At 49.4% G+C, this 25,530-nt stretch overlaps 1 protein-coding gene and 1 long non-coding RNA gene across 3 annotated transcripts in view; one reads left to right on the forward strand and one right to left on the reverse strand.

The window, feature by feature from the left end:
- Positions 1-894: 894 nt before the first annotated feature.
- Positions 895-23,666, reverse strand: LOC116648911. Of its 2 annotated transcripts, none has more exons than XR_004302593.1 (3): positions 23,578-23,666; positions 12,584-12,695; positions 895-1,883 (listed from the first exon to the last, which is right to left on the reverse strand). It is a non-coding gene; the product is annotated as an uncharacterized LOC116648911 (long non-coding RNA). The 2 variants fall into 2 exon arrangements; XR_004302592.1 differs by lacking the exon at positions 895-1,883 and adding an exon at positions 10,253-12,067.
- SLC2A1 (solute carrier family 2 member 1) overlaps positions 23,588-25,530 on the forward strand; it is a 28,352-nt gene continuing 26,409 nt past the window's right edge. The window contains exon 1 of the mRNA XM_032431223.1: positions 23,588-23,865. Within this exon, the coding sequence (XP_032287114.1) occupies positions 23,848-23,865 (18 nt within the window). The 5' untranslated portion in view covers positions 23,588-23,847. The remainder of the gene's footprint in view (positions 23,866-25,530) is intronic.

The following is a 25,530-nucleotide window of genomic DNA, read 5'->3' on the forward strand; positions in this document are numbered from 1 at the left end:
ATGTGGGACTAGATCCCAGGACCCTGGGATCATGACCTGAGCTAAAGGCAGACGCTTAACCGACTGAGCCACCCAGGCATCCCAATAAAATAAAATCTTTTTTTTTTTTTAAAGATTTTATTTATTTATTTGAGAGAGAGAGAATGAGAGAGAGCACATGAGAGGGGGGAGGGTCAGAAGGAGAAGCAGACTCCCTGCCTAGCAGGGAGCCCGATGCGGGACTCGATCCAGGGACTCCAGGATCATGACCTGAGCTGAAGGCAGTTGCTTAACCAACTGAGCCACCCAGGCGCCCCTCTTTTTTTTTTTTTTTTAAGATTTTATTTATTTATTTGACAGAGAGAGACACAGCGAGAGCAGGAACACAAGCAGGGGAAGTGGGAGAGGGGGAAGCAGGCTTCCCACTGAGCAGGGAGCCCGATGTGGGGCTTGATCCCAGGACCGTGAGATCATGACCTGAGCCGAAGGCAGACGCTTAACGACTGAGCCACCCAGGCATGCCTAAAATAAAATCTTAAAAAAAAAAAAAAAGAGTCCGATGCTTAACCAACTGAGCCACCCATGTGCCCCTAAACTAAGGATCTTGAGAAGACGCGCTTCTCCTGAATTGTCCAGGGAGCCCTAAATGTCATCACGAATGTCCTTATGAGAGCGAGGCAGAGGAACAGAGAGAGGAGAAGACATACATACACAGATGAGACGGAGGTGTGAAGATGGGGGCAGAGATTGGAGTGATGGGCCATAAGCCAAGGAACACCCTGCAGCCACCAGAAGCTGGAAGAAGCAAGGAACAGAGTCTCAGAGGGGAGTGGAGCCCTGCTGATACCTTGCTTTCAGATTTCGGGCCTCCAGAACCATGAATGAATGCATTTCTATGGTTTCAAGCTCCCTAGTTTGTGGTACTTTGTTATAGCAGCAGCAGGAAACCAACATAGGTCTCTTGGTTCTAGCTCCAACTCAGCCAGTCCCCTGCCTCTGGAACGTCTCATCTCCTAGCCAAACCTGGACCCAGAGCCCCAGGCCCTTACTCACTAAAGCCCTAAAGCCTGATCCTGGGTGGGGTGGGACACGTGCCCCTACAGCATAGGCTGAGTCCTAACTGCCACCTCCTCCTTGGCCCTATCTTTCTCCGTTGGACTGTACTGCCAGTTTCTGGCCCCGTCAGACCCCAGTGGGACCCCTGCAGGGGTCAAGTCCTGGTTAATGGGGGGAGAAAAGAACTTGGGAAAATCAGGAAGCCCATACTGTAATTACGCCTCTATATGAACTTGGGCAAGTTCACTTTAGCTCTCCGTGCCACAGTTTGCTCACCTGCCAGATTTGTGGATTGGAGCACAGGTTTTCCTGAGCCTTTTAGTTCTGACTGTGAATGAGCAAGGAAAGGAGTGGGAGGGTTTGGGAGGGAGGATGAAGATAATGAGTGCTGAGCATAAAAATGTTCAATTCTATAAATGAGGTTTGGGTTTCGCTCATGGATTGGATGACCAGCAGTGTTAAGGTCACAGAGTGACTCAGGGTTTACCAGGAGGGGGTGCCTAGGGTCGGAGGTCTGTATGAGAGGTGTCCATTGCATCACAGGACCCACCGCGCCACACTCCTTTCAAGGGATATCACTCTGTCCCCAGTCTTACAGCCCAAGTGGATACATGTAGATCGTGGAACTTTGACCCTATAGACAGAACCAACCGGCAGGAAGAAGATGGACGCGACCAGAAGGCTGCCTGGCAACCGATGACATGGAGGAACAAGATGAGATGGGCCAAAGCAGATTGTCACACTTGGGAACTTGAAGTCAGAAACACTGGAAAACATGGCAGGAAAATGGAGGCAAAGGAGTCACGGTCGGGAGAAGTCCAGAGATCTGAACTTATTCAAGCCAGTGGCTGGAAAAAGAAATGAAAGGAAGAGAGTTAGTAGTGGGCAGAATGAAGTGAAGCAAAGCTGGACGGTTGTTGAGTTGTTGAGTTAGTGTTGAGATGTGAAAGTAAAAGTCCATGCACTCCCACTGCTGGTGGTCTTAAAGGTTCTTAGTATTGGAAGGAGAAGCCACAGGCTTGGAATTAGTAAGAACTTGGTTTATTAAAAGTGTACAGTTAGAAAGAAAGAGGAACATGCTCACCAACCAAGAATTGAGGGCAATCACGCTAGTTTCTGAACACATCAAAATTACAGACTTCTAAGCTACTAAAATTGAGTTTAGCAAGGTCACAGGATACAAAGCCAATGTTCTAAATTCAATCAGATTTCTTTTCTTTTTTTAAAGATTTTATTTATTGGGGTGCCTAGGTGGCTCGGTTGGTTAAGCATCTGCCTTCGGCTCAGGTCATGATCCTGGGGTCCTGGGATCAAGCCCAGTGTTGTACTCTCTCCTCAGGGGAGAGCCTGCTTCTCCCTCTGCCTGCCAGTCCCCCTGCTCGTGCTCTCTTTCTCCATCAAATAAATAAATAAAATCTTAAAAAAAAAAAAAAGATTTTATTTATTTATTTGAGAGAGAGTGGGAGTCAGAGAGATCACACAGGGAGAGGGAGAGGGAGAAGCAAACTTGCCACTAAGCAGAGAGCCCAATGTGGGGCTCAATTCCAGGACCCTGGGATCATGACCTGAGCCGAAGGCAGATGCTTAACCCACTGAGCCACCCAGGCACCCCCAATCAGATTTTTATATAGTAGCAATAAACAACTGAAAACTGAAATTTTAAAAACATCTTTTAAAATTGCATCAAGGGGACCCGGCTGGCTCAGTCAGTGGAGTGTGTGACTCTTGCTCTTGGGGTTGTGAGTTCGAGCCCCACGTTGGGTGTAGATGTTATTTAAAAATAAAATCCTTAAAAATAAATAAATAAAAATAAAAGATAAAAATGCATAAAAAAATCAAGTACTATTACAGAATAGATGCAAGATGTGTGTATTAGTTATCTATTGCTGTATAACAAATTATCCCAAACTTAGTGGTTTAAAACAACAAACATTTCCTTTTTCAGTTTGCATGGATTGGGAACTCAGGAGCAGTTTAGCTGGATGGCCCTGGCTCAGAGTCTCTCACAGGTTGCATCCCAGATGTTGGTCAGAGCTGCATCATCTGAAGGCTTGCTGTTACTGTTAGCAGGAGGTCTCCCTTGCTCATCACATGGAACCCTTCATAGGACTGCTTACAACATACCAGCTGGCTTCTCCCAGAGTGAATGATCTAAGAAAGAACAGCCCTACTGGAAAGCCACATTATTATTTTTTTTAACCTGATTTCCAGTGTCCCACACTGTGACTTCTGCTTTATTCTCTCATTAGAACAAGTCAAGTCACTAAGTCCAGCCCACACTCAAGGGGAAGAGAATTAGTTTCCACCTTTGGAAGGGAGGTGTATCAAATAATTTCTGAATGTATTTTTTAAACCACCACAGCTAGTACACTGAAAACAACAAAATACTGCTGATAAAAATTTTTAAATGCAAAGAAAAAGTATGTTTGTGGATGAGAAGACCTGATATTATATCAATCTTGGACTGATCTATAGATTCAGTACAATCTCAATCAAAACACCAGCAGGATGTTTTTGTAAAAACTGACAAGCTGATTCCAAAGTTACAAAAATGTGAAGGTCTTAGGATAACCAAGACAGTTTTGTAAAGTAAGAACAAAGTTTGAGGATTATACTACCTGATTTCAAGACTTAATATAAAGCTATTGTAGTCAAGAGAGTGCAGCATTGATGTAAGGATAGACATGAAAATCAGTGGAATAAACAGAGAGTCCAGAAATAGGCCTTCAGATAATGTAGTCAGTCAATTTTTTATAAAGGGGCAAGGTAATTCAATGCGGGAAGGATAGCCTTTTCAACAAATGGGGCTGAAATAATTAAGCATCTACATGCAACAAAATGAATCTCAACCATCACATCAAATACAAAAATCAATTCAAAATATGTCATAGAAATTTTAAGAGTTAATACTATACAGCTTCTAGAAGAAAATGTAGAAGAAAATTATTTTTTTCTTGGTTTAGACCAGTATTTCTTAACCTGGGGCAGTTTTCTCCAGGAAACATTTGGCAATGTCTGGAGACATTTTTGGTTGTCACAACTGGAGGGGTGATGCTTCTGAGTTAGTGGGTAAAGGGCAGGAATGCTGCTAAATATTCTACAATACACAGGACAGCCTCCCCCTACAAAGAATTATCTGGCTCCAAATGACAATAGTACTGGAATTAAGAAACCCTGAGCTAAGCAAAGATTTCTCAGATAGGACACAAAAGTCAGAAACCACAAAAGAAAAAAGCCCTGATAAATTAGACTATAAAAACGAAAAACTTCTGCTCTTTAAAAGACATCATTAAAGGGGCCCTGGGTGGCTTAGTCGGTTAGGTGTCCAACTCTTTTTTTTTTTTTTAAGGTTTTATGTATTTGAGAGAAAGAGCACAAGTAGGGGGAGCAGCAGAGGTAGAGGTAGAGGTAGAAGCAGGCTCCTGGCTGAGCAGGGATCCGGACGCAGGGCCCAATCCCAGGACCCCGGGACCATGACCCAAGCCCAAGGTAGACACTCAGCCTACTGAGCCACCCAGTCTCCCCTAGGTGTCCAACTCTTGATCTCAGGTCAGGTTTTTTTGGTTTTTTTGTTTTTAAGATTTTATTTATTTATTTGAGAGAGAGAGAGATCACGAGCAGGGGGAGGGGTAGAGAGAGAAGCAGACTCACCAGTGAGCAGGGACCCCCGATGCAGGACTCGATCCCAGGACCCTAGGATTATGACCTGAGCTGAAGGCAGACGCTTAAACGACTGAGTCACCCAGGCGCCTCACTCTCAGCTCAGGTCTTGATCTCAGGGTCGTGAGTTTACTTAAAAAAATAATAATAATAATAATAAAAGACATCATTAAAAAAGCAAAAGGCAAGGTACAGATGGGTGAAAGCATTTGCAAGACATGTATCAGATAAAGGACTTTTAGCCAGAATTTATAGAGTTCTGACAACTCAAAGTAGGAAGGCAACCAATTATTTTAATGGACAAAAGATTTGATCAGACACTTCACTGAAGAAGATACACAAATGGCCAACAAGCACACAAAAAGTTACTCAACATCATTAGTTATTAGAGAAACGTAAACTTAAATCACAACGAAATGCTACTACACATCCATAAGAATGAGTAAAAATAAAAAATGTTTGGCAAAGATGTGGACAACTAGAGCTCCCCTACACAGTTGGTGGGAATGTGAAATGGTACAACTTTGGAAAACAGTTCGGCAATTCTTGTAAAGATAAATATACACTTACATTACACCCACGCCATCCCATCCTTAGGTATCTACCCAAGAGATACTCACTGAGACTTAATAAATGAATGTTCATAGCAACTTTATTCACAAAAGCCAAAAGCTGAAAAGAATCCAAATGCCAATTAACTGGTAAATGGGCTAACAATCTGTAGTGTATCCACATAATAGAATTTACTCATCAATAAAGAGAAACACACCACGACAACTGTGATATAAACCTAAGAATATGGATGAATTTCAAAATCATTATGCTGGGTGAAAGAAGCCAGACACAAAACAATGCATATTATATTATTCCGTTTATAAGAAACTCCAGGAAATTCAAAATTATAGTGACAGCAGATCAGTAGTTGCCAGAGGCTAGGAGTTGCGGGAGAGGACTGACTTCAAAGGGGCACAGGGAACTTTGGGGTGATGGAAATGCTCTATATCTCCATGTATCAAGGTATAGATATATGTATTCCTATATATATGGGGGTTACACAACTGTGTACATTTGTCAAGATTTGTATTTTACACTTGAAACTGGAGAATTTTATTGTGTGTAAATGGTGCTTAAATAAAATCTATTTTTTTTAAATATCAACTTCTTTTTATACATAAGGCCACCTCCAAGATCGGCCTTGTGGTCCGCAGTGGAAGGGGGTGCCTCATAGCACCGGGGTAGGAAAAATGAGACTTTGGGAAGTTTAACCAGGAGGGGGAAAGGCACTTAGCACTTTTATTAGCAAAATTTTTTAATTTGAAAGAAGTTCTAATACCATACATTTGAAAGAGTTTACTGTTTCTGTCCAGTGTAATATATATGAGTTATAGGATTTGTCCAGTGCAGATTGTTATTAAAGATCTATAAAAAAAATAAAAAATAAAAAAATTAAAGATCTATAAAGGAATTGCAGTTTTTCCAGAGAACAAATCATTTCAGGATCTCTTTGTTAGTCGAGATTGTCAACATTTAGACTCTGACATGAAGTCCCACTGATTAGACAGGGACTGCCTGCCTCATCTTTAGGGGCCTACCTGTATCTGGACCTCCCAAGGCTCAGGGCTGTAGGGTCTTCGTAAGAACAGCGCTGGGATTTCACTTAGTGCACCATACATATTCTCATACTAATGCCCCTTCGTCCTTGGTTTCTTGCCACTGAAATCTCTTCACCAGAAAAGGATCAGAATCGTAGTTTATAACTAAGGATTAGGTTAAGATTAAATTTAGGATTATGGTCATGGAAAGCCTAATTCATACGGCTCCTACAAGTGTGTCTAACACATAGGGAGTGCTGAGTATATAGTGTTCAAATAAATGAATGAATGAAAACCGATTGAAACGGAAGGAAGCTGTTAGTTGGCTTCAGGTGGCCCAAACAACATCAGGAAGGATAGAGAAGGGGTTGCTCTCTCTCTCTCTCTGTCCTGACTTCTACAGTGTCATTCGAAAGCTTCCCACCACCCACCACCATTCCGCTAAAAGCCTCCTTGTGCCTCCCTGTGCTGTCCCATAAAGGGGAGTCTCCCCAGTAACACCCGCGGAGAAGAGAGGCCACTTCTCCTTCTCAGGAATGCCAGAAGAAGTCTCCTTGCTTTTCACTGGCTCTGATTTGTTTTGGGGCCCAGCTCGGACATTGGCTGTGACTATATGGACTGGCTAAAACCAATCAGAACCTACTCTTGGTGCTGGGGAGTGAGCTACTTCCTGCAGAGGTAGGGAGAGTGGGTGTTTGGTGGTCAAAAATGACCACTGTCACAAGGATGTCAGGGTCTGGATTAGCGCTCCCAAAAGTCTCCAGCATAGACGGAGCAGTAAAAAGGTTGAGTTGTGTTTTTTTAAATCAGGATAAGGAGGAAAAAGCGTAACACTTTGTGCCCTGCGTTCCACTTTTCAGGACTTTCTTGAAAACAAAAAAAATCACCTACCTAAAAGCTGTTCTTCACGGTGTTCTTTAACGCAGAAGAGTATAAGACCTTGTAAATATGTAGGGTTGGGGAAGAGGGAACAAATTTTTATGTACGTTATTGAATTATGGTAGTGAAAATACTGTCTTCGTATGGTTAAAAATACGGAAAAATAAATATCACTAGATGGACTAGGATATTTAATGACATACAGGGATTCATGGAAAGCAGTTTAAATGTTTCAGTTTTGTTTTCCACAAATATCACAATGTTTGCATAATCATAAGAACATATCAGAACAGAGTTTGGATTAGGTAAGGGATAAATGCTGGGGCTGGGGTGCCATCAGACGACCTTTCCCGGGAGAAGTGGTTTAACCTCTGCAAGCTTTGATATGCCCTGGCAGTTAGGGGGAGGACAGGGGGAGGGATGCCTTATAAAGACCAGACTGCCTGTGACTGCCCATAACTGGCATCAGATTTGTAAAACAGCTTTATTGAGGTATAATTGACATGCAATAATCAGCACATGTTTAAATTATACAATCTGACAAGTTTTGACAGATGTAGCCACACTTGAAACCATCACCACCACCAAGATAATGCCCCTATCTATCACCCCCAAAAGGTCCTTATCCCCCTTGGTAATCCTCCCTCCCATCCCTCCACCCCCCTCCATCCCCGATAACCATGGGTCTGCTTTCTGTCAACATAGATTAGCTTGCATTTCCTAGAATTTCATGTAAATGGAATCATAGACATTATGTACTCTCTTTTTTCTGGCTTCTTGCACTCAACTTGTTTTGAGATTTGCCCATGTTGTTGCGTGTACTAATAGCTAGCTCATGCTTTTTTATTGCTGAGTGGTACCCCATTGTATGGATATATAACAATTAGTTGGTGAACAAGTGAATTGTTGCCAGTTTTTGGCTATTACATAGAGTTGTTATGGGCTTTTACTTACAAGTCTTTGGGTGGGCATATGCTTTCGTATGTCTTGGGTAAATACTACCAGTAGGATTGCTGGATTGTAATGTAAGTATATATATATATATTTAATGACATACAGGGATTCATGGAAAGCAGTTTAAATGTTTCAGTTTTGTTTTCCACAAACGGAAGGATATATATGTCTTTACTAGAAACTTCCTGGCAGTAAATGTGCCATTCCAAGTTTGACTTTGCAGGTGAAGTCATTCCAGAGTTCATCCTCACAGGACCTCGGAGCCATGGGCAGGACAAACCCACTGCAGACTTCGGGTCCCCAGATCAGGGGCAGGTCGTAATTAGAGTCAAGATGAGGAGTCTGAGGGGAGCCTCATCTGAAGGGGGGCCAAACATGAGCAAGAAAATAGCCCATCTTTACAGGTAGCCATAGAAGGGAGGTGGTTTATGACAGAAAGTTTCTAGAGCCAGGAGTCCTCTGCTCTTTGCCATGTAGCCTCTCTCTTCAGAATTAGGGCCCCGTGTGACACCCTGCCTGGCTCATGGGAACTCTTTCGCAGGGCTGGACCCTGCCCTGATTCCTACATGCATGCTGGGGTCCTGTTCCGGACCTCCCAAGTCTCTAGACACAGACCCAGTTGCATCTGCTGACCTTGAGCCTACTGAAGCCCAAAGCCCAAGAGTTCCCGGAGCTCCTGTCTGCCTCAGCCCATCTTTGACCTCAAGCCCTGGACACACCCAGCTGCCTCGAGTGGGGCGGCTCTGCAGCCTGTCTGTCCCACGCTCACCTCAGTTCTGGTTCTTATGCCCAGAACCACCCACCTGTCCCCGCCCTTGTTAGGTCTTGACTTCTCCCACCTGGACTATATATCTGGTCCTCTTCTGGCTGCTCTACCTGGCCTCTCCTTCTCTAGCCCATTCCCTCAAACCGGCTTCCTCACATCGTCATCCCAAGATGCAAATCTGACCAGGTCCCTCCTCTGCTCCCCATTGCCTATAGTGGAAAGTTCTAGTTCCTTAGCCTAGCATTCAAGGCCCTCCATGGACTGAGCCTCTGACCTTCCCAGCCTCCACTCCCTCTGTCCCTTGAACCTTCCCTGGGCTCTAGCCATTGCAAACCATCTTTCACTGCCTTTATACTTGCTGTTCCCACTGCTTGGTACACTGTTTTTAAGTTCTTAGTCCATCAAGAATCAGCCTTCCCTTGGTTCCTCCCTCGGCTTTTGGCACCCTGTGCAAAACTTCACAGTGGCAGGGTGCCTAGCTGGCTCAGTCGGTAAGAGCATGCGACTCTTGATCTCAGGGTTGTGAGTTCAAGCCCCACATTGGGGGTAGAGATTACTTTAAAAAAAAAAAAACACAAAAAACCCTTCATAGTGGCAATAGTTAGATTGTATTAGAGTTGTTCCATTGTGTTTGTTTACCACCCAGCTGGGAGTTCCTCATGAGGCCATATTTTGCCTATGGCATCATCCTCAGTAGCCGGCACATGGTACTACGTGCATGTTGAATGAATGAGGGAAGAAATGAATGAATGGCAGAGTGAGTGAGTGGGACAGTGACATGGCAGCACCCACAGTGGTGATGGCGTGGGTGGGGTTGGAGCAGGCAAAGGATCGTGATGAACCAAAAGAACAGAATAAAAGCATGAAGACACGAGGAAGAGATGGCTCCAAGGGGGAGGGGAGGAAGTTGCTGCAACAAGGTTCTAACCCCATCTCTCTGCATGGGTCCATCCTGTACCCAGGCTGCGTGCTCTGAAATCCCCCAGAATCCCTGTCATTTCCTCGTGTTTGTTATTTCTGCTACCCCTGTGAGGAAATGCTCCTTGACCCTGCCCTTGAGAAGAGTTGCTCAGGCTTTACCCAAGGCTGTTGGCTTCTTCGTGGGCTGGGGGGTGAGGAGGGGATTGCACAGTGCACCCCTCCCCTGGGCACCAGGACCCTCCTGGCAGGGGCACCGTGGGGAGGGCATGAGAGCTGAGCAGGCAAGGCCTGAGCCATACAGGAGAAGAGGTTGGGCCTGTGGGACAGGGGGAACCAGGAAGCCATGGGGTCTGGAGGCTGGGCCACTGGGCCCTGCTGTTGTCTCTGTCTGAGCTCCGCCCCCCTCCCCGCCCACCCCCCCACCCCCCCACCCCAGGTGGGTTTCCTGTCCTAGTTCTCTTGTACTTAGCCACATTCCTGATGACAAAGCACTCCACGCTCAGCCAGCTAAGGGAAGCAGGGCTCACGGAAAGTTTTGTAGGGGGGTGTGGAGTATCTGCTGTCTTCACCACTGTACCTTCAGGACCCAATACCATGCCTGGCACATGGTGAGGGAGATCAAAAACTGTGTCTGATGGATGGATGGATGGATGGATGGAGGGATGGAGGGAAGGAAGGTTGTCTTGCTGGGGCCAGAGGGCTGCAGGGGAGTAGCATCTCCGTGGTCCATCCCTAGTGGCAAATGTGGCCATGAGAGAGGGTGGGACTCTCTTGGAGAGGGGTAAGAGGCTGGGGGTCTGAATCAGTGGTCTCTTATGCTACCTCCCCACCTTCTCAAGTTCTCTGTTCCAATCTTAGAGGTCTGGGATTGGTATCTCAATGAGGCCTATCCCTGCTTAGAGATACCATAGCAGGGGTTCCCATACCTGGCTGGGCATCAGAATTTCCTGGGGAGCTCGAACCATCGTGATTCCTGGGTCCCACCTGAGACCTAATGCTCAGAATATTGCTGGATGGGACCACAAAGTCTGTGTTTTTTAAAGTATCCTGAGTGATTCTGCCATGTCGACAGGCATAGGAACTCCCCCACCTACTGGATCAAGTTTAAACCCCCAAGCAAGGCATTCTGAGCCCTTTGCCATCGGGACCCCATGGCCCCGTGCAGCCTCATTCCTTGCCCCTCACCCCAAACATGTAGCGCAACAAAACTGCTCCATGGTCCCCAGACATGCTCAGGCTCTCTCACCTCCCGAGCCTCCACTCAAACTCATCTCTCTACCTGCCCCCTCCTCTACCTGGGGAACTTCCCTACATCCTTTGAAGCCCAGAAAATGCCACTTCCTTCCCCAGGAAGACTTTCACACCCTCTTCTACCCAGGCAGGCAAAACTTTTATCTCCTTCCTGTGAATTTCACAGCACCTCCCACCACCTAGACCATAGCACCTGTCACCCTGCTCAGTGTTTACCTGATAATGCCTGTGCCAATCGGCCAGACCCAGACCGTTTGCACCGGCAGCCCTGCTAAATCCTTCCAAACATCCTTTGAGGTAAATGATGACAATGATGGTGGCGGTAGCAAAGACCGATTAGGCGAAAAGCCTGCTTGAAGCCCCCTGCATATGCTGCTAGGCTCTTAAATCCTCATAAGAGCCAGGGGAGGTGAGTACTGTGATTACCAGGCCCATCATACAGATGAGGAAACTGAAGCCCAGAGAGGCAAACACCCTTGCCCTGGGCCACACTGGATGTGGTAGAGCCGGGATCTCACCCAGGCAGCGCTCCAGATACCACGGTCTAACCCACCACACTTCAGCCCTTTTACCCCGGAGGCTCAGGGACATATTTGCCCAAACTCACCATTCTCATAAGCAGCACGGACATTCTTTGCACCCAGGAGCCCCTGATTCCCAAACTCCACACTTACATGGCCCCTGTTTAAACCTTTTGGTAAGTAATCGTAAGCCAAGCCCCATTCCAGGCTCCCTTCCTCATCCCAGGACCCCCCAGAGACCTGCCCTCACCTCTTCCTGGCCTGGCCTGCCCTCTAAGCTCACTCCTACTCATCCTGCCCCACCTCGAGTTCCGAGTTCCATGGAAGGAACGCCCAGCCCTTGCTGAGGCCACTTCAGCTGGGAGGCTGAAGTCCGACATCGCTGGCAAGCTTTTCTCCCTTACTTCCCCATCTGGCATGTGGACCGAGCAGTCTGGGACAATGGAGGAAGCAAGCCTCCTCCTCTCCCTGGGCCTCAGTTTCTCCATCTGTAAGGCAAACAAAGGCTTCGCTCTGGTTGTCCTCCAGGGCTGAGAAGAGGCTCTGGTGATCACAGGACGAGAGGCTTGTAAATGCTGGCGGGCCAGCCCTGAGCACCTCACTCCTGGGCCTTGTTAGGAGGGCGGCATCCCCAGTCAGCCTGTAACCCAACCCTGCCGCTCTGGCAGGTTACCCACCTTCCCTGTGCCCCCGCACCCCATCCAGCAAATGGGATCCCAAGAGGACCTCTGCACACAATCACTGTGCGAATGGACTGCAGAAAGGCACTGGGTACCTATAAAGGGCACCTAGCCCAGGGCAAACCTCTATTCATAAATGGCAGTAATTACTAAGTGAAGGGCCCTGCCTCCTTCCGAGGGGAGAGAAGACCAAAGTAGAATCATAGCTGGGAAGTCAGGCACTGTTTTGGACAAAAAAAGTGGTAATGTATATCCAGTGGTAAACTTGGCTCTCTCCAAGGGGGGTCCCCAGCCCAGCCAACCCACCCACCGAGAATGCCCTACCTGTCCAGCTGGGTGACAGCAGGGCTTTAAAATCGCACTGTGATCGCACATGTTCTTCACGATGTGGCAGAGCTCTTGCGCATGTCCCTTTCTCACCGATTCTTTACAGAGCCTGTAAAAGGAGATTACTTGGGCTTTGGTTCCAGGCTGGCCTGAGCTCATGTTTCCAGTTCTGCTACTTATTAGCTGCATGATCTCGGGCAAGTTATTTCCCTCCTCTGGGCCTCACTTTGCCTCGTCTGTAAAGTGGGCGGATACTCCCAACCTTTGAGGATCCCATGAGAGTTACAGGTATCAGGCACAGAGAAAGTACATAATCTTTAAAGTTCTATTATCCCCACATTCTAGATGAAGAAACTGAGGCTCAGAACGCCTCCATTCCTGCTCCACAACTAGATAGAAGCAGGCTGGCTCTAGTCCGCAACCCCTGCTACCACACAGGAAGGTGTCCCCCAGTTCACAAGTCTGGAGGCCATGAGGGATGGCTTTGGCTGTTCAAGGTCAAGGACGCGGGGTCCCACTTTACAGGCTTCTCCTTACAGCTCTCATTAGTCAGAGCTGGCCAGGTCCAGACCTAATCATCGGGCCCTCCAGAGTGGGTCAGAGGGGAAAGGGCAGACCCAAGATGGGTGTGGCAGGTGTGGTAGGTGAGGCCATGCACCCTATGACTACCGGAAGACCCGCAGACACTGGGCCGGAAAGCAGAGCCCTTGTCCCAATCGACTGCGCAGTGAGGACACAGTGATCTCATCTCCACTGTCAGGAGCTCAGCTGTCAACACTGTGTTCCTTCTTAAAGCCTGAGTCAGCGGACAGAGACACATTGCCTCGCACTGGCTTTGTGTCTGCTGATTTTATTAGGGCCACTTCTAGATAAAGCAAGTTATATTCGGCATGATTTGCATTGATACCAGCAGGCTGGATACGTTTTTCCACATTGGGTTTGTCCTCTTGGAACCCTCCTTATTGGCTTCAGCCACAATGCTGTAAGGAAGCCCGGGCTCTGTTGCTAGAGACAGGAGAATGTGACACCGTGTGCAGAGGATGGCCCCCGCCAAGCATCCGGCTGAATGCCACTGCATGAGTAAATTCAGCTTTGCCATGGGGAGCAGAAGTGCCGAATCCACAAAATCGTGAGAAATAATACATCACTGCTGTTCAAAGCAATTAAGTTTGGAGTGGTTGTTCCATTCCACGGCAATCCATAGCTGAAACACCCCAGTGTTTTGATTTCCTAGATTTTCGGAATGTATGCAAACTGTTAGAGCAGAAGCACCTGTGACTGAGCACCCAGCGCCCTCTGTGCCCCCCGAAGGAAGAGCCTTGGCCGCCGCCAATGATTGAGCCTCTACCACTAGCCAGACATTGTGTGGCTCTCACAAACACCATCACGTACTAGATGCTTAATACTTATTGAATAAGCGAATAAATGTCTTAGCGCACACTGCAGCCCTGTAAGAGTTGTTTTATCATTACTCAACTGAAACTCATTCTTTAGAAAAAAATCAGAAAGATGCAGGTATCACAAAAAGGAAAAAAAAAATTACCTCTAACTCTACTACCCATAATTTCAGTTAACATGTAGTGTGTATGTATAGAGATTCAATTACATTATGTATGCATATTTACTTTGAAAAATGTGATGGGACGCCTGGATGGCTCAGCCGGTTAAGGTTAAGCTCAGGTCATCATCTCAGGATCCTGGGATGGAGCCCGGCCTGCTCAACGGGGAGTCTGCTTCTTCCTCTCCCTCTGCCCCTCCCCCCACCCTGTTCATGCTTGCTCTCTCTTTCTCTTTCGCTCTAAAATGAACAAATAAAATCTTAAAAAAAAAAAAAGAAAGAAAAAGAAAAATGTGATAAACATGCTGTTCTGTAACCTGTTTTTTCATCCAAAAATATCTGGACTTCCTTTCCATGTCCATGAATGTGTATCTCCATTCAACAGCATTTTTAAAAAAAATTTTTTTAAAGGTTTTTATTTATTTATTTGACAGAGAGAGAGACAGCAAGAGAGGGAACACAAGCAGGGGAAGTGGGAGAGGGAGAAGTAGGCTTCCCGCTGAGCAGGGAGCCCAATGAGGGGCTCGATCCCAGGACCCCAGGATCACGACCCGAGCAGAAGGCAGACGCTTAACGACTGAGCCACCCAGGCGCCCCCATTCAACAGAATTTTTAATGGATGCACGAATTTGCCTGTGTGTCTCCGCCAGGAATCACACACCTTCTTCCTCTGCCCCACCCCCTGCTCATAGAAGTGAGCGCTGCCCCACCCCCTGCTCACAGAAGTGAGCCCTGCCAGCCTGCTATGTGCTCTATGACCCAATCACCTGACCACAGCCAGTTGGACCCAAGATGAACATCTCACCCAGACTGGGCTCATCTGCTTCTCTTGTCTACACACTTAGAATCAGGACCAGGAGACAGTCAAGTCTGCCTGAGGGTCATTGAAATGGTCCCACGTATATCCTGGCATCATGCGGTGGCATAATCTGCCGTGTGGAGACATGCCTGTCTGGGCAGAGAAAGAGGACTAAAGCAGGAATGAGTGACACAGGCCATCCTGGCGGCAGCCGCCTTGCTGAGTGCAGAGCTTTGTCAGCATCTGACTGCCTTTCTGCTCCTGGCTTGTGAGCCACCTCTGCAGCCTTTCATAAACTCTCTGCTGTTGGCTGAGGTTGGCTTAGATGTACTTATGCTTGCCACCAAAACTTCCTAACAGTTACTACTCTACGGGTATAAGAAAGAAGGGATTCTCCACCACAAGGCCAGGCCTCTGGGAACCAGTAAAAAGAACAACCCAAGATAGAAAAATATTGCCCCGGAACCTTCTATAAGCAGAGGCTCTACCAGCCAGCCACCTCACAAAACCAGGTACACAGGGGACGCCTGGGTGGCTCAGTCGGTTAAGCGTCTGCCTTTGGCTCAGGTCATGATCTCAGGGTTCTGGGGTCGAGCCCCACTTCTCCTTTCCCTCGCCCCTCCCCCTGCTTGTGCTCTCTCTCTCTCTCAAATAAATAAGTAAAATCTTTAAATGAAACAAAACAAAACCGGGGACACAGGATAGAATGCAACCTTGACTTTTATTAGCATAGTTTTAAAGATGAGGAAAGTTTCTATGAGGTCCCTAGAGCAGTCAAATTCATAGAGACTGAAAGTAAAAAGATGGTCACCACGGGCTGGGGGTTCAATGGGTAAGGCGTTTCCTTTGGGGAAGATAAAAAAGTTCCAGAGATGGACAGTGGTGATGGTTGCCCAACAGCGTGGATGCACTTAATGCCACTGAACTGCACACTTACAAATGGTTAGAATGGTAAATTTTATGTTCTGTATATTTTACCACGATTTTTTTTAAATGAGAAAAATGAGGTCTAGTAAGATCAACGGAGTAGGTGTGGAGCAGTTTATGAGAGTTCTCTGGACAGACTGGGTTCAGTTCTCAGATCTGCCACTTGCTTACTTGCTTGACCTGGGGCATATTGCTCTGGAGCTGTGCCCTGTTTGCCCTCCTTGTAAAATGGGGTAGCACCCATATATCTGGGATTGCTTAGAAGAATGAAAGAAGATAAATCCATGCCAACCACTTAGCCATGTGCTTGGCACACAGCAAACTGTCCATACACATGACTTCCAGTGATGAGGCCTCTCAACCCAGAGCCAGAAGGGCCTTGCAGGGCACCTGTTAAAACCCCTTCGTTACAAAATGGAAGAGACCGAGGCTTAGAAAGGCTTAGAAAGCAACTTGCCTGAAGTCACCCAGCAGATCTGTAGCAGAGCCCAGAGAGGGGCAGAACCACCACCCCTCTCTGAGTGCAGAGATCTCCGTCTCCTGCCAGCCCACAACACTTTTCCTTTCTTTAGAGCTAAACTGCTATTGATTTGGGGCATTAATCTCAAGCCTCAAGGAGGAAGGGAGGGCTTCTCTGGGCTCTCAACTGGTTTTCACTCTCCCTCTTCTAAAGTGTGAGTCAGCCCTGGTATAAATGCTGGTGTGAGTCAGCCAGCTTCTCCGTGATGAATGTGCGTGTGACTGCCAGGTGGCATCCAGGTGGGGGCTGGGGGAGGGGGGTGAGTACAGTGTGACACCTGCTGGGTCGCGCCCCTGCTTGCTTGGGGGATGAGCTGCGTGCTTCTTCTGGATCCAAACAGCTGCACGGTGGTATCCAGCAGTTAAGAGGTCCAGGTTTTATACCTTCAGTTTGCTACCAAATTCCCCCTTCAGTGTGACCTCAAGCAAGTGGCTTTAACTTCTGAGTGCCTTGGTTTCCTCAACTGCCCCCTGGAAATGTGAATAAATCTGATCTTGCCCTCAGCACAAGGTGTGAGGGGTGAAAGAACGATTGTGGGAAGGTATTTTGCACACTTAAAAAGTTGCAAAAGCATAAACGACAGTGTTATTTCATTTCTCAGGAGAAATAAGGTTCTAAGAACAAGACAGAGTCCCGCCAAGCTATTTATTTGTTTTTCCCATCAGTCCTTGGACTTCTTAGGGTGGCTGAGATCCTCTGGTCTCCTTGCTGTTCCTACATGAGGGTGCTAGATTAATTCCTCAGTGTCGACCTTAATGGGGAGTCTACTGGGCCCTGGGCCCCGGGTCAAGCCACTGAACCCTCCCGAGAGTCCCACAGGGTCAAGACTGTTCTGAGCTCCATTTTACAGAGAGAAAACTGAGGCTCACAGAGAGCAACTTGTCAAAGACGGCATCACCGGCTGGGTGGAGCTGGGCCATGAAGCCAACTTCCCCACTATTCCAGCACTCTCTCTCTCCCTAGGCTTGAGGAAGAAAGCCCTGGGGGCTGTATCAGGTCCCCTCCTTCCAACTCCAGAGACCCCCGGAAAACAATACATGGAAACTGAAACAGGTCGATTCCTGCCACCCTGAAGTAAATCAGGCTTTGCGAATGTAAAACACAGGAAATATTAATATTTACCATTTTTCAAGTATTTATTATATGCCAGTCACCCTACAACCATGTTCTCACTTCCTGTTCTCAATAAATCTTTGAAGTAAATACGGATACTCTCATTTTATGGTTGGGGAAATGGAGACTCAGAAAGCCCAAGTAATATGCCCAAAGACACTCAGCTAGCAGATCTGTCTCCAAGGCCTGTGATCTACTCACCCCATATCACTGACAGATCCCTCATTCGTTCATTCTTTGCGCCATTTCTTTATGAAACATTTAGAGCCTCTTCCTTATGCTAAGTAACTAGCTGGACGGAGAGAGGACAGGAGGGCTTGAGCCCCTGCCCCGAAGAGGTCATTATCTGGGAAAAGATAAGGCTCAAATTGTAATCTAAACGATAAGAGCCAGACCCCGGTCCAATGCTGGTGCTGGTGCTGGGCCAGGTCCCTCAACGAGTAGTGCTTGTCAGAGCTATGGTTTGTTTATTTTTTTCATCGAGGTGCTGGAACTGACACTTACTACCTGTTCACTACCGACTACCTACTCCCGGATCGTGGGCAAATAACTTCACTTCCCTGAATCTCTGTTGTCTCTTTAAGAAAACGGGAGAGAGGGGCACCTGGGTGGCAGTCTGTTAAGTGGCTCAGGTCATGATCTCAGGGTCCTGGGATCGAGCCCTACATTGAGCTTCCTGCTCAGCAGGGAGTGGAATTCTCGCTCTCCCTCTGCCTCTCCCCTTGTTTGTGCTCTCTCTCCCAAATAAGTAAATAAAATAAAATCTAGAAAAGAAAATAGGAGAGAAAAACATTCATCTCATCAAGTTCTTGTGGGAATTAGATTAATTGGAATGCTAGTGTATTCATTCATTCAACAAATATGTACTGAGTCCCAGTTTGTGCAAGGTACAGTTCTTGGTGCTGCAGATGCTAGAGGAAGTGGAGAGCAGACATTCCCTTGGAACCACGGAAAGATTTGGGTTTTTTAAGTAAAAAAAAAAAAAAGAAAATTTAATGGAGGCATAATGTGCACACAGAAAAGTGCAAAAATTGGAGGTGTACAGCTCGATGAATTTTCACAAACTGAACACACCCATGTAACCAACACCCTGATTACAAAACATTACCAGCAGGGTCAGGACTAGGATATGGCAAGTGAGGCACTCACCTCCAGTAAAATTTAAGGGGGTGTCGAAAGCTCAGTCATCAAGATAAACAATGCTTCAATATGATATCTTTTAAAAATGAAAATTAATGCCAAAAAATCCATGATGACAAAATAACAAAATTTTAAATAAAGACAGGCTTAGTAATAGTGCTGTGTTGAGTCATATGAAAGCTCAGGGCAAAAGGAAAACATCAGTAATGTTGATCCTGCCTTACCTTCGTCCCAGCCCTGATATCAGCCCCCTTCACAGTCACTGCCTCCCCTCCAAGGGTAACTATTATCCAGACTTCTAAGCCCATAGGTAAGTTTTGCCTGTTTTTGAACTTTGGGCACATGAAATCATGCTCTTTTGCATACAGCTTCTTTCACTCCACTTTATGTCTGTGAGATGTAACCATGCTGTGGCATGCCCTGGAAAGATGTTTAAACAAGGGAAGGATGCAGTGGCTGGGCGTTTTAGAGAGACCAGTGTGGTGGCAGGTGGCAGCATGGATACACGGGGGTTCTAGACTCTGCTGGCTCTGGGCCAGTGGGGATGAAGAGGAGAGGGTGAAGTCCAGTGATATTTTGTAAGGATAGAGGTCACAGGACTGACTGGATATTGGGGATGAGGGAGAGAGTGGCGGCAAGGAAGATGCTAGGTCTCTGGCTTGGCCAATTTGGTGGACAGAGGAGCCATCTCTGGGGTAGGAACTGGGAGGGAGGGGAAGATGAGTCTAGATTTAAACAAGGTGAGTGCCAGGTACCTGTGGGACATTCAGAGAGCTGACCTGGAGGCAGCTGTCCAGTTAAGCCTGACGCTCAGGAGAGAATGGAGGAGGGATATGATCCCCCTGCATCCCCCAGCATCAGCGAGCAGGTGGCAGTCTTGATGAGAACGCTTGCAGAGGCCTGGGGAAGGGCACAGAAAGGATAAAGAAGGGAAGCTGAAAAGTTCTTTGAGAGCAGGTGGATTGAATAGGTGTGCAAATCAGAATGAAAATATTAAACACACAAAACCGTCCTGCTTGGCCCATCAGGCCTTTCTGGAAGCCAGCACCGCGTTTACCTGCAGCCTGGGAGGATTTGAGTTGCAAAACATCCTGAGGATTAGGGGCTCCCCCGTCCCAACCCAGGCCAGCCCCCCTTGCATCAGCTGCGGCTGACTCAGCAGAGCTTTTTCTCCGGGACGCTTGCCTTTAAAGGCAAAAAAGAAAAAAAGAAAACAACCCTCTTCCCGGGTGCCTTACTCACTCCGGACTCGGGGAGCAGCTAGGACCGCCCAGCACTGCGCCGCCTGAGCCCACGTGCGTGCTCTCAGGCACGCACCCCGGGCCCGCCGCTGGGCCACCTGGCACCGCCCCTCCAGTCCCCGAGAGCCCTTCCTCCGACTGGCTAGGGCTGGAACTCCTTGGAATCAGACCCAGAAAAAGTCCGAGTTCCTTTCTGGGCTAAAGGCAGCCTCCAGGGAACAAAGCTGCCTGTGTGAGCACAGCTTGGGGTTGAGGGGGAGTGAAGGGGGCCCTCGGTCCCTCCAAGCAGAGCACTAGGAGTCCGCAGCCTCCTCCCATCCTTCTTTAAAGCCTCAGGGGTCGGGGAGGCTGAGATTTCTTCACGCCCTTCCCTTGCTCAGAAACCCTCCATGGCTGCCCAGTACCCACTGAATAAAGTCTTAACTCCTATAACCTGGCAAGTGAGGGCCTTTATGATCCCACCTCTTCAGCTTCTTTTGCTCAAATTCCCCCTAACTTCATCTCCTCTCTCTCCCAACTCCCTACACTGCAGCCACAGGCTCCACCTTCCTGCCCGGCTCCAGGCTTTAGCTCCTGGTCTCTCCTCCCCTGCCTCCCCACCTTCCAGGCTCAGATGCCATTTAGGCTTTCCCTGGTGTCCCTTCTCTGGTTGGAGTTAAATTCTGTTTCCCAGGACTCAGCTACCCCCAAAATAAACTAGCCCACCTAAGAATCTAACCTCTGATCCAGTGTTAATAGCTTCTCATGAATTTACCTCAAAACTGTAGCCTCTAGGGGGTCATAAAACTTTTAGAGAGAGAGAACACCTAGAAATGGAATTTCAAGCAGAGAATGGGGGTCTGTTTGGGCAGGTATGGTGAGGTGGGGCAAAAGTAAGGCAGTTTTTCTGGCCACTCTGCTTTGTCTTCTGGCGCTACCTTGACCAGAGAAGGGGGATTTGATTTGACATCATGAATTAGGACTGTTGATTTGGATAAACTTTTATACATATCCATTTTTCCTCAGGCCGATCTAGGAGGGAACTGTTATACCCATTTTATAGATCTGAGTCTTGAGGCTCAGAGAGAAGGGATTTGCTCAGTGATGTTTGGTAAGTCAGTAGCAGAGCTGGGACTCAGGAGTCTGAATCCGGGAGTCCACCCTCAGTCCCTGAGTATGGTCTAGAGATTCTTCCTTCCTTTCAGCAATTACTCTCTGCTTGTCTATGCACATTCTTCCCTCTGCCAAGAATGGGCTTCCCTATGATCTACCTGGTGAACTCGTATTCAGCCTTCTAAACCCTGCTAAGCATGACCCCTCCCTTCCCTGAAGCTCTCTCTACTCCCTGTTCTTCCTCCATGGTACAAGTTCTCCTCTTGTACACATTCTTTTTTTTTTTTAAAGGTTTTTTTTTTTTTTTTTAAGATTTTATTTATTTGCGAGAGAGAGAATGAGAGACAGAGAGCATGAGAAGGAGGAGGGTCAGAGGGAGAAGCAGACTCCCTGCTGAGCAGGGAGCCCGATGTGGGACTCGATCCCGGGACTCCAGGATCATGACCTGAGCCGAAGGCAGTCGCTTAACCAACTGAGCCACCCAGGCGCCCCACTTGTACACATTCTTATCCCTGTATTACTGCTGTCCATTTCCCCTCCTGCAACCCTTCCCATTTGGGGGCTCCATAAGGCTCGCAACAGACTTACATGCTTCTGACCCTGGGTAAGCGACCCACACAGGGCTGGCCTAATGAAGGAAAGGGAGCCTGGTGGTGAGTGTGACCCGTGAGCTGAGTGAGACATACCCACAGCTGGGAAGTAACATACACCATAGACTGGGCGTTCTTGGAAACAGAGAGCTATGGAGACTTTGAGCTGGGAAGTTGCAAAATCAAAAAGGTACTTAAGGAAAGATTGCCAGTGTCAGCAGGAAATAGGCAGGCTAGCTACTCATCTGATCATTCATTACTGCCTGCCTTCACTCCTTCGCCCATGTGTCTCCACCACAGAAGCCATCCTCAGGGGGCTCCATCTGGGGGGAGACAGACAGGACCAGCAGCACACGAAGAAACACCAAAGGGTAAAGAAGATAAAGATTCTCTCTTGGGGGACTCTGGGACACTTTCCGGAAGCCCCATTGCAGAGGTACTCTGTGCCATCAGAAACACTGTGGCACATGGAGGTGGGGGTGGAGGGAGTCAGGCAGAGGAAACAACCTGAGCAAAGGTAGAGATAAAGAAACTGCTGGTGGGAGAGGTGAGGCGGAGAGCTTGTAAACTAAGCAAGGGCCTGCTCCCTCTCAGGCAGCCTCAGACACATGAGCCTGAGAGGGACAGTCAGGACCAGAGGAGGTGACACCAGAGGAGTGGAGGCCCTGCAAACAGCAGGGAGGGAGGATGAGGTGGTACAGAGAGTGAAAGCAGCAGGACTTTAGTGGCCTCTGGTACCTGGGGGACAAGAGGAAGCCCCAAGCTTTGCAGGCTGAGCAGCGGAGAGACCATAGGAACAGAAGCTGCGGGCAGAGGTGTGCTGGGAAGGGGCCTGCTCCCCCTTCTGTGGGCTGCTCCATGCCCAGCCACGGTGCCCCCTTGGCAGCACTGGACACACAGCCTGGACAGAGGAGTCCAGGAGTCATGTGGTCAGCTCCTCCTTTCCAACTGAAACTAACCCCTCCTTGTCCCTCTCCACAGGGAAAGGGACACTCGGCCTAACCTCAGGACTTTGGACTGGGGGTCTTTCCCTTCGCTGTGTCTCAAGTAAGACTCGGGTTTAGAAGAGGAAATAAGGTGAAATGATACCACTACCACTAAAGAAGGACTCGCTGTGTGTCAACAAGTGGTGAGTACTTCATGGACTTATCTGGAAATTGTATCTCTCGTGACAGCACATGAGCCTGGAGGTGGTATTCATTCCGTTTGACCGGTAATAAGACTGAGACTCAAAGGCCAGCACGTTGCCTAGGATCGTGCTAGGACTGGTATACAACAGAGCTGGCTCAAACCCAAGGACTCCTGTGTTCTTACCGTTCCTATTTTTCACACTTAGCTGTCGCCATAGATCCACATGTACTGTCAGCAGTAGAGAAGACTTCACAAAGGAGCTGATAGGAAAGCCCAGAGAAAGAGGTGGGTATGGATTTTCAGGCAGCGGGCCCAGACTGTGCTAAAGCAAGGTTTGGCTTGCAAACAGGAATGTCGGGGGTGGAGAGGGGTTAGGAGAAAATCTCGGAGCGAGACCTCCTGTAGTTTGTCTCACAAATACTTAAATACCACTTACCACGAAACAGACACTGTTCTAAACACTTTATAAATACTAACTCACTTAATCTTCGTAACAAACCTATGAGGTGGTACTGTTATTATCCTTAGTTTACCAAAGTTATCCAGTGGCGGGATGAGGACTCCAGAGTCCTCGCTCTTAAGCGCTATCCTCCACCGATCCCAATTTGCTGTACAGCTCCACCATTTTGTTAGCGGTCGCTGAGGCTCAGAGAGGTGTGCACACTGGCTTAGCGTCACACAGCGAGCGCGCTTCCCCGGACTCGGGGCACGGGCAGCGGGAGAGACCCACAGCCAGAGCTAGGAGCCGGCAGAGTGCCTTCCAGGCCCCCTCCCCCGACCCCTCCCCCAGCCCCCCTCCCCGCGGAGCCCCGCCCCGGACGTGCCCCAGGCCCCGCCCTCAGGCTCTGCCCACCCCCCCCCCCCCACCCAACACACATACCGGCAGCGCCAGCCAATGGCTGGGGTCCTATAAACTCTACCGTCCGCGCGCTCTAGGCGAGAAGCTAGAGGTAGCCCCGGCTAGTGCGGAGGTCGTGGGCCGTGGGTCTTGGGAGCGAGCTCGCCAGGGAGCAGGAGGCCAAACGACCGAAATCAGAGTCGCAGTCGGAGTCTCCGAGCCGGAGCAGGAGCCTGAGCCGGAGAGCGCCGCCCGTCCGCCCGTCACCGCCCGCGCACCCGGCGCTGCCAGAGCCTCCGGCGCAGCGCGGCCATGGAGCCCAGCAGCAAGGTGAGTCGCGCGCCCGCCGGTCCTCCCCGCCCGGAACAAAGGCGCGGACCCCTCCGACCCTCCGCCGGCCCGAGCCTCCCCGGCCGCCCGGCCGCGCTGTGCGCCCGGGGCGGGCGCCGCGCCTCTCTGAGCCTCCCCCGGCGGCGGCCTGGAGCGCCGCGCTCTGCCGAGGCGGGGGGCGCGGGTGCGGATGGGCTCGGGATGTGGCGGGCGCAAGGGCGCCGCGTGCGTAGTTGGCGCCCGCACTGAGCATCTGGCTTCCTTCCGGGGGCGCCGCGCCCTCCACGCGGCCCGGCGGGGCCGGGGCACCCCGGGCCCAGGCGCGGCACGTCGCTCACGATCTCCCCGGCAGAGGCCCCGCGCCGACTCCTCCCGGGGCGGGGGAGGGGGCTCGAGCGCGGCGCCCATTGGCTGAGCGGGCCGAGCCCCCGGCCCGGCCCCGGGCTCGGCGCGCGGAGGCGGCAGGACCCGCCCCCACTCTGCAGGCTCCGAGCCGCCGCCGGGTTCGCCCGGGGGCCACACTCTGCGCGCGGCCTGTTGTTGGGCTTTAGACGCGGCCTCGCGCGGTCTCCCGCGCCAGCCCTCTGAGGTTCCGAGGCGGAGGGTACTTTTTTCAGGCCGGGGCGCCAACTCCAGGATGCCCGGCTCCGGGGCGGAGACGGAAAGCCGGCCTCTGAGGTCCTTCTTTCCGCGTAGTGCAGGCCCCAAAGCTTTGCCAAGTACTGGGGAGAGGTGCTCCGAGGTGGCACGTTTCCCTGCTCGGGCGCGGCTGGGCCGAGAGAGCTCCCGGGGGGCCGCCGCCGCGAGCCCCGGGAGTGGAGATGGGGGACCAGGCCGGGAAGGGGCCCCAAGCGAGAGCAGATCGGGAGGAGCGCACGCCGGGGGTCCGGGCCCAGGGGCCCGGGGGACACTCCGTACTCTAGATGTGGTCTCCTTCCCTGGGGACAAACAACTGCCTAGATAGGATCTCTTTCTTCATCTGTAGAGCGGCTTGTCCTGCAGGGGATCTTTGTGACTCCCAGAACGGTTCCTTTTCAACAAATATTTATCGATCCCCTCCTGCGTGCAGGGCATTGTTTCTTTCTTACCGCCCCCCCCCCGCCGCCCCTTTCCCCTTGCGAAGAGTATTTTAAAGTGACTTTTTCTTTGAAGCGCTCCCTCTCGAATGTTCCCAGCTCCTTGGCAGGGGAGGCATGACGGTTCCCCCCCCCTTTTAAAACCCGGAATGCGGGGACAGGACTGACTCTGCACTGCCCTTCCTTTGGGCCATGGCTGTCCAGTGGGACTGAGCGGGGTCTTGCCTAGGCTGAGTGGCGCCTGACTGACGCCAGGCGGTCCTCTCAGCGGGAAAAGGCTCCTTCATACCTGTTGAATCCACAGAACTTGTTTCATCCCACCCTGGCCCTTGGGCTTGAGGTGAGACCCTGAGCCGCAAACCCAGCAGTCGTCGGTGAATCATTATCCTCGCATATGGATATAACAAGACAAAAATAAAACAAGTGATTTTAGCTAGTGGTAAGGGCTGGAGACCCTTGCTGTTTTATCTTAGGGTGTGACAGGCCTCTTCACCTCTCTGGACCCCCATTTCTCTGTTTGTAAAAGAGAATGACCTTTTTTTACTTCTTCAAGAGTAAGAACTGTCCTGTTCAGCGGGACCTGGGCGTT

Source organism: Phoca vitulina, unplaced genomic scaffold, assembly GCF_004348235.1.
Source record: "Phoca vitulina isolate PV1807 unplaced genomic scaffold, GSC_HSeal_1.0 scaffold2, whole genome shotgun sequence".
Taxonomy (NCBI): Eukaryota; Metazoa; Chordata; class Mammalia; order Carnivora; family Phocidae; genus Phoca; species Phoca vitulina.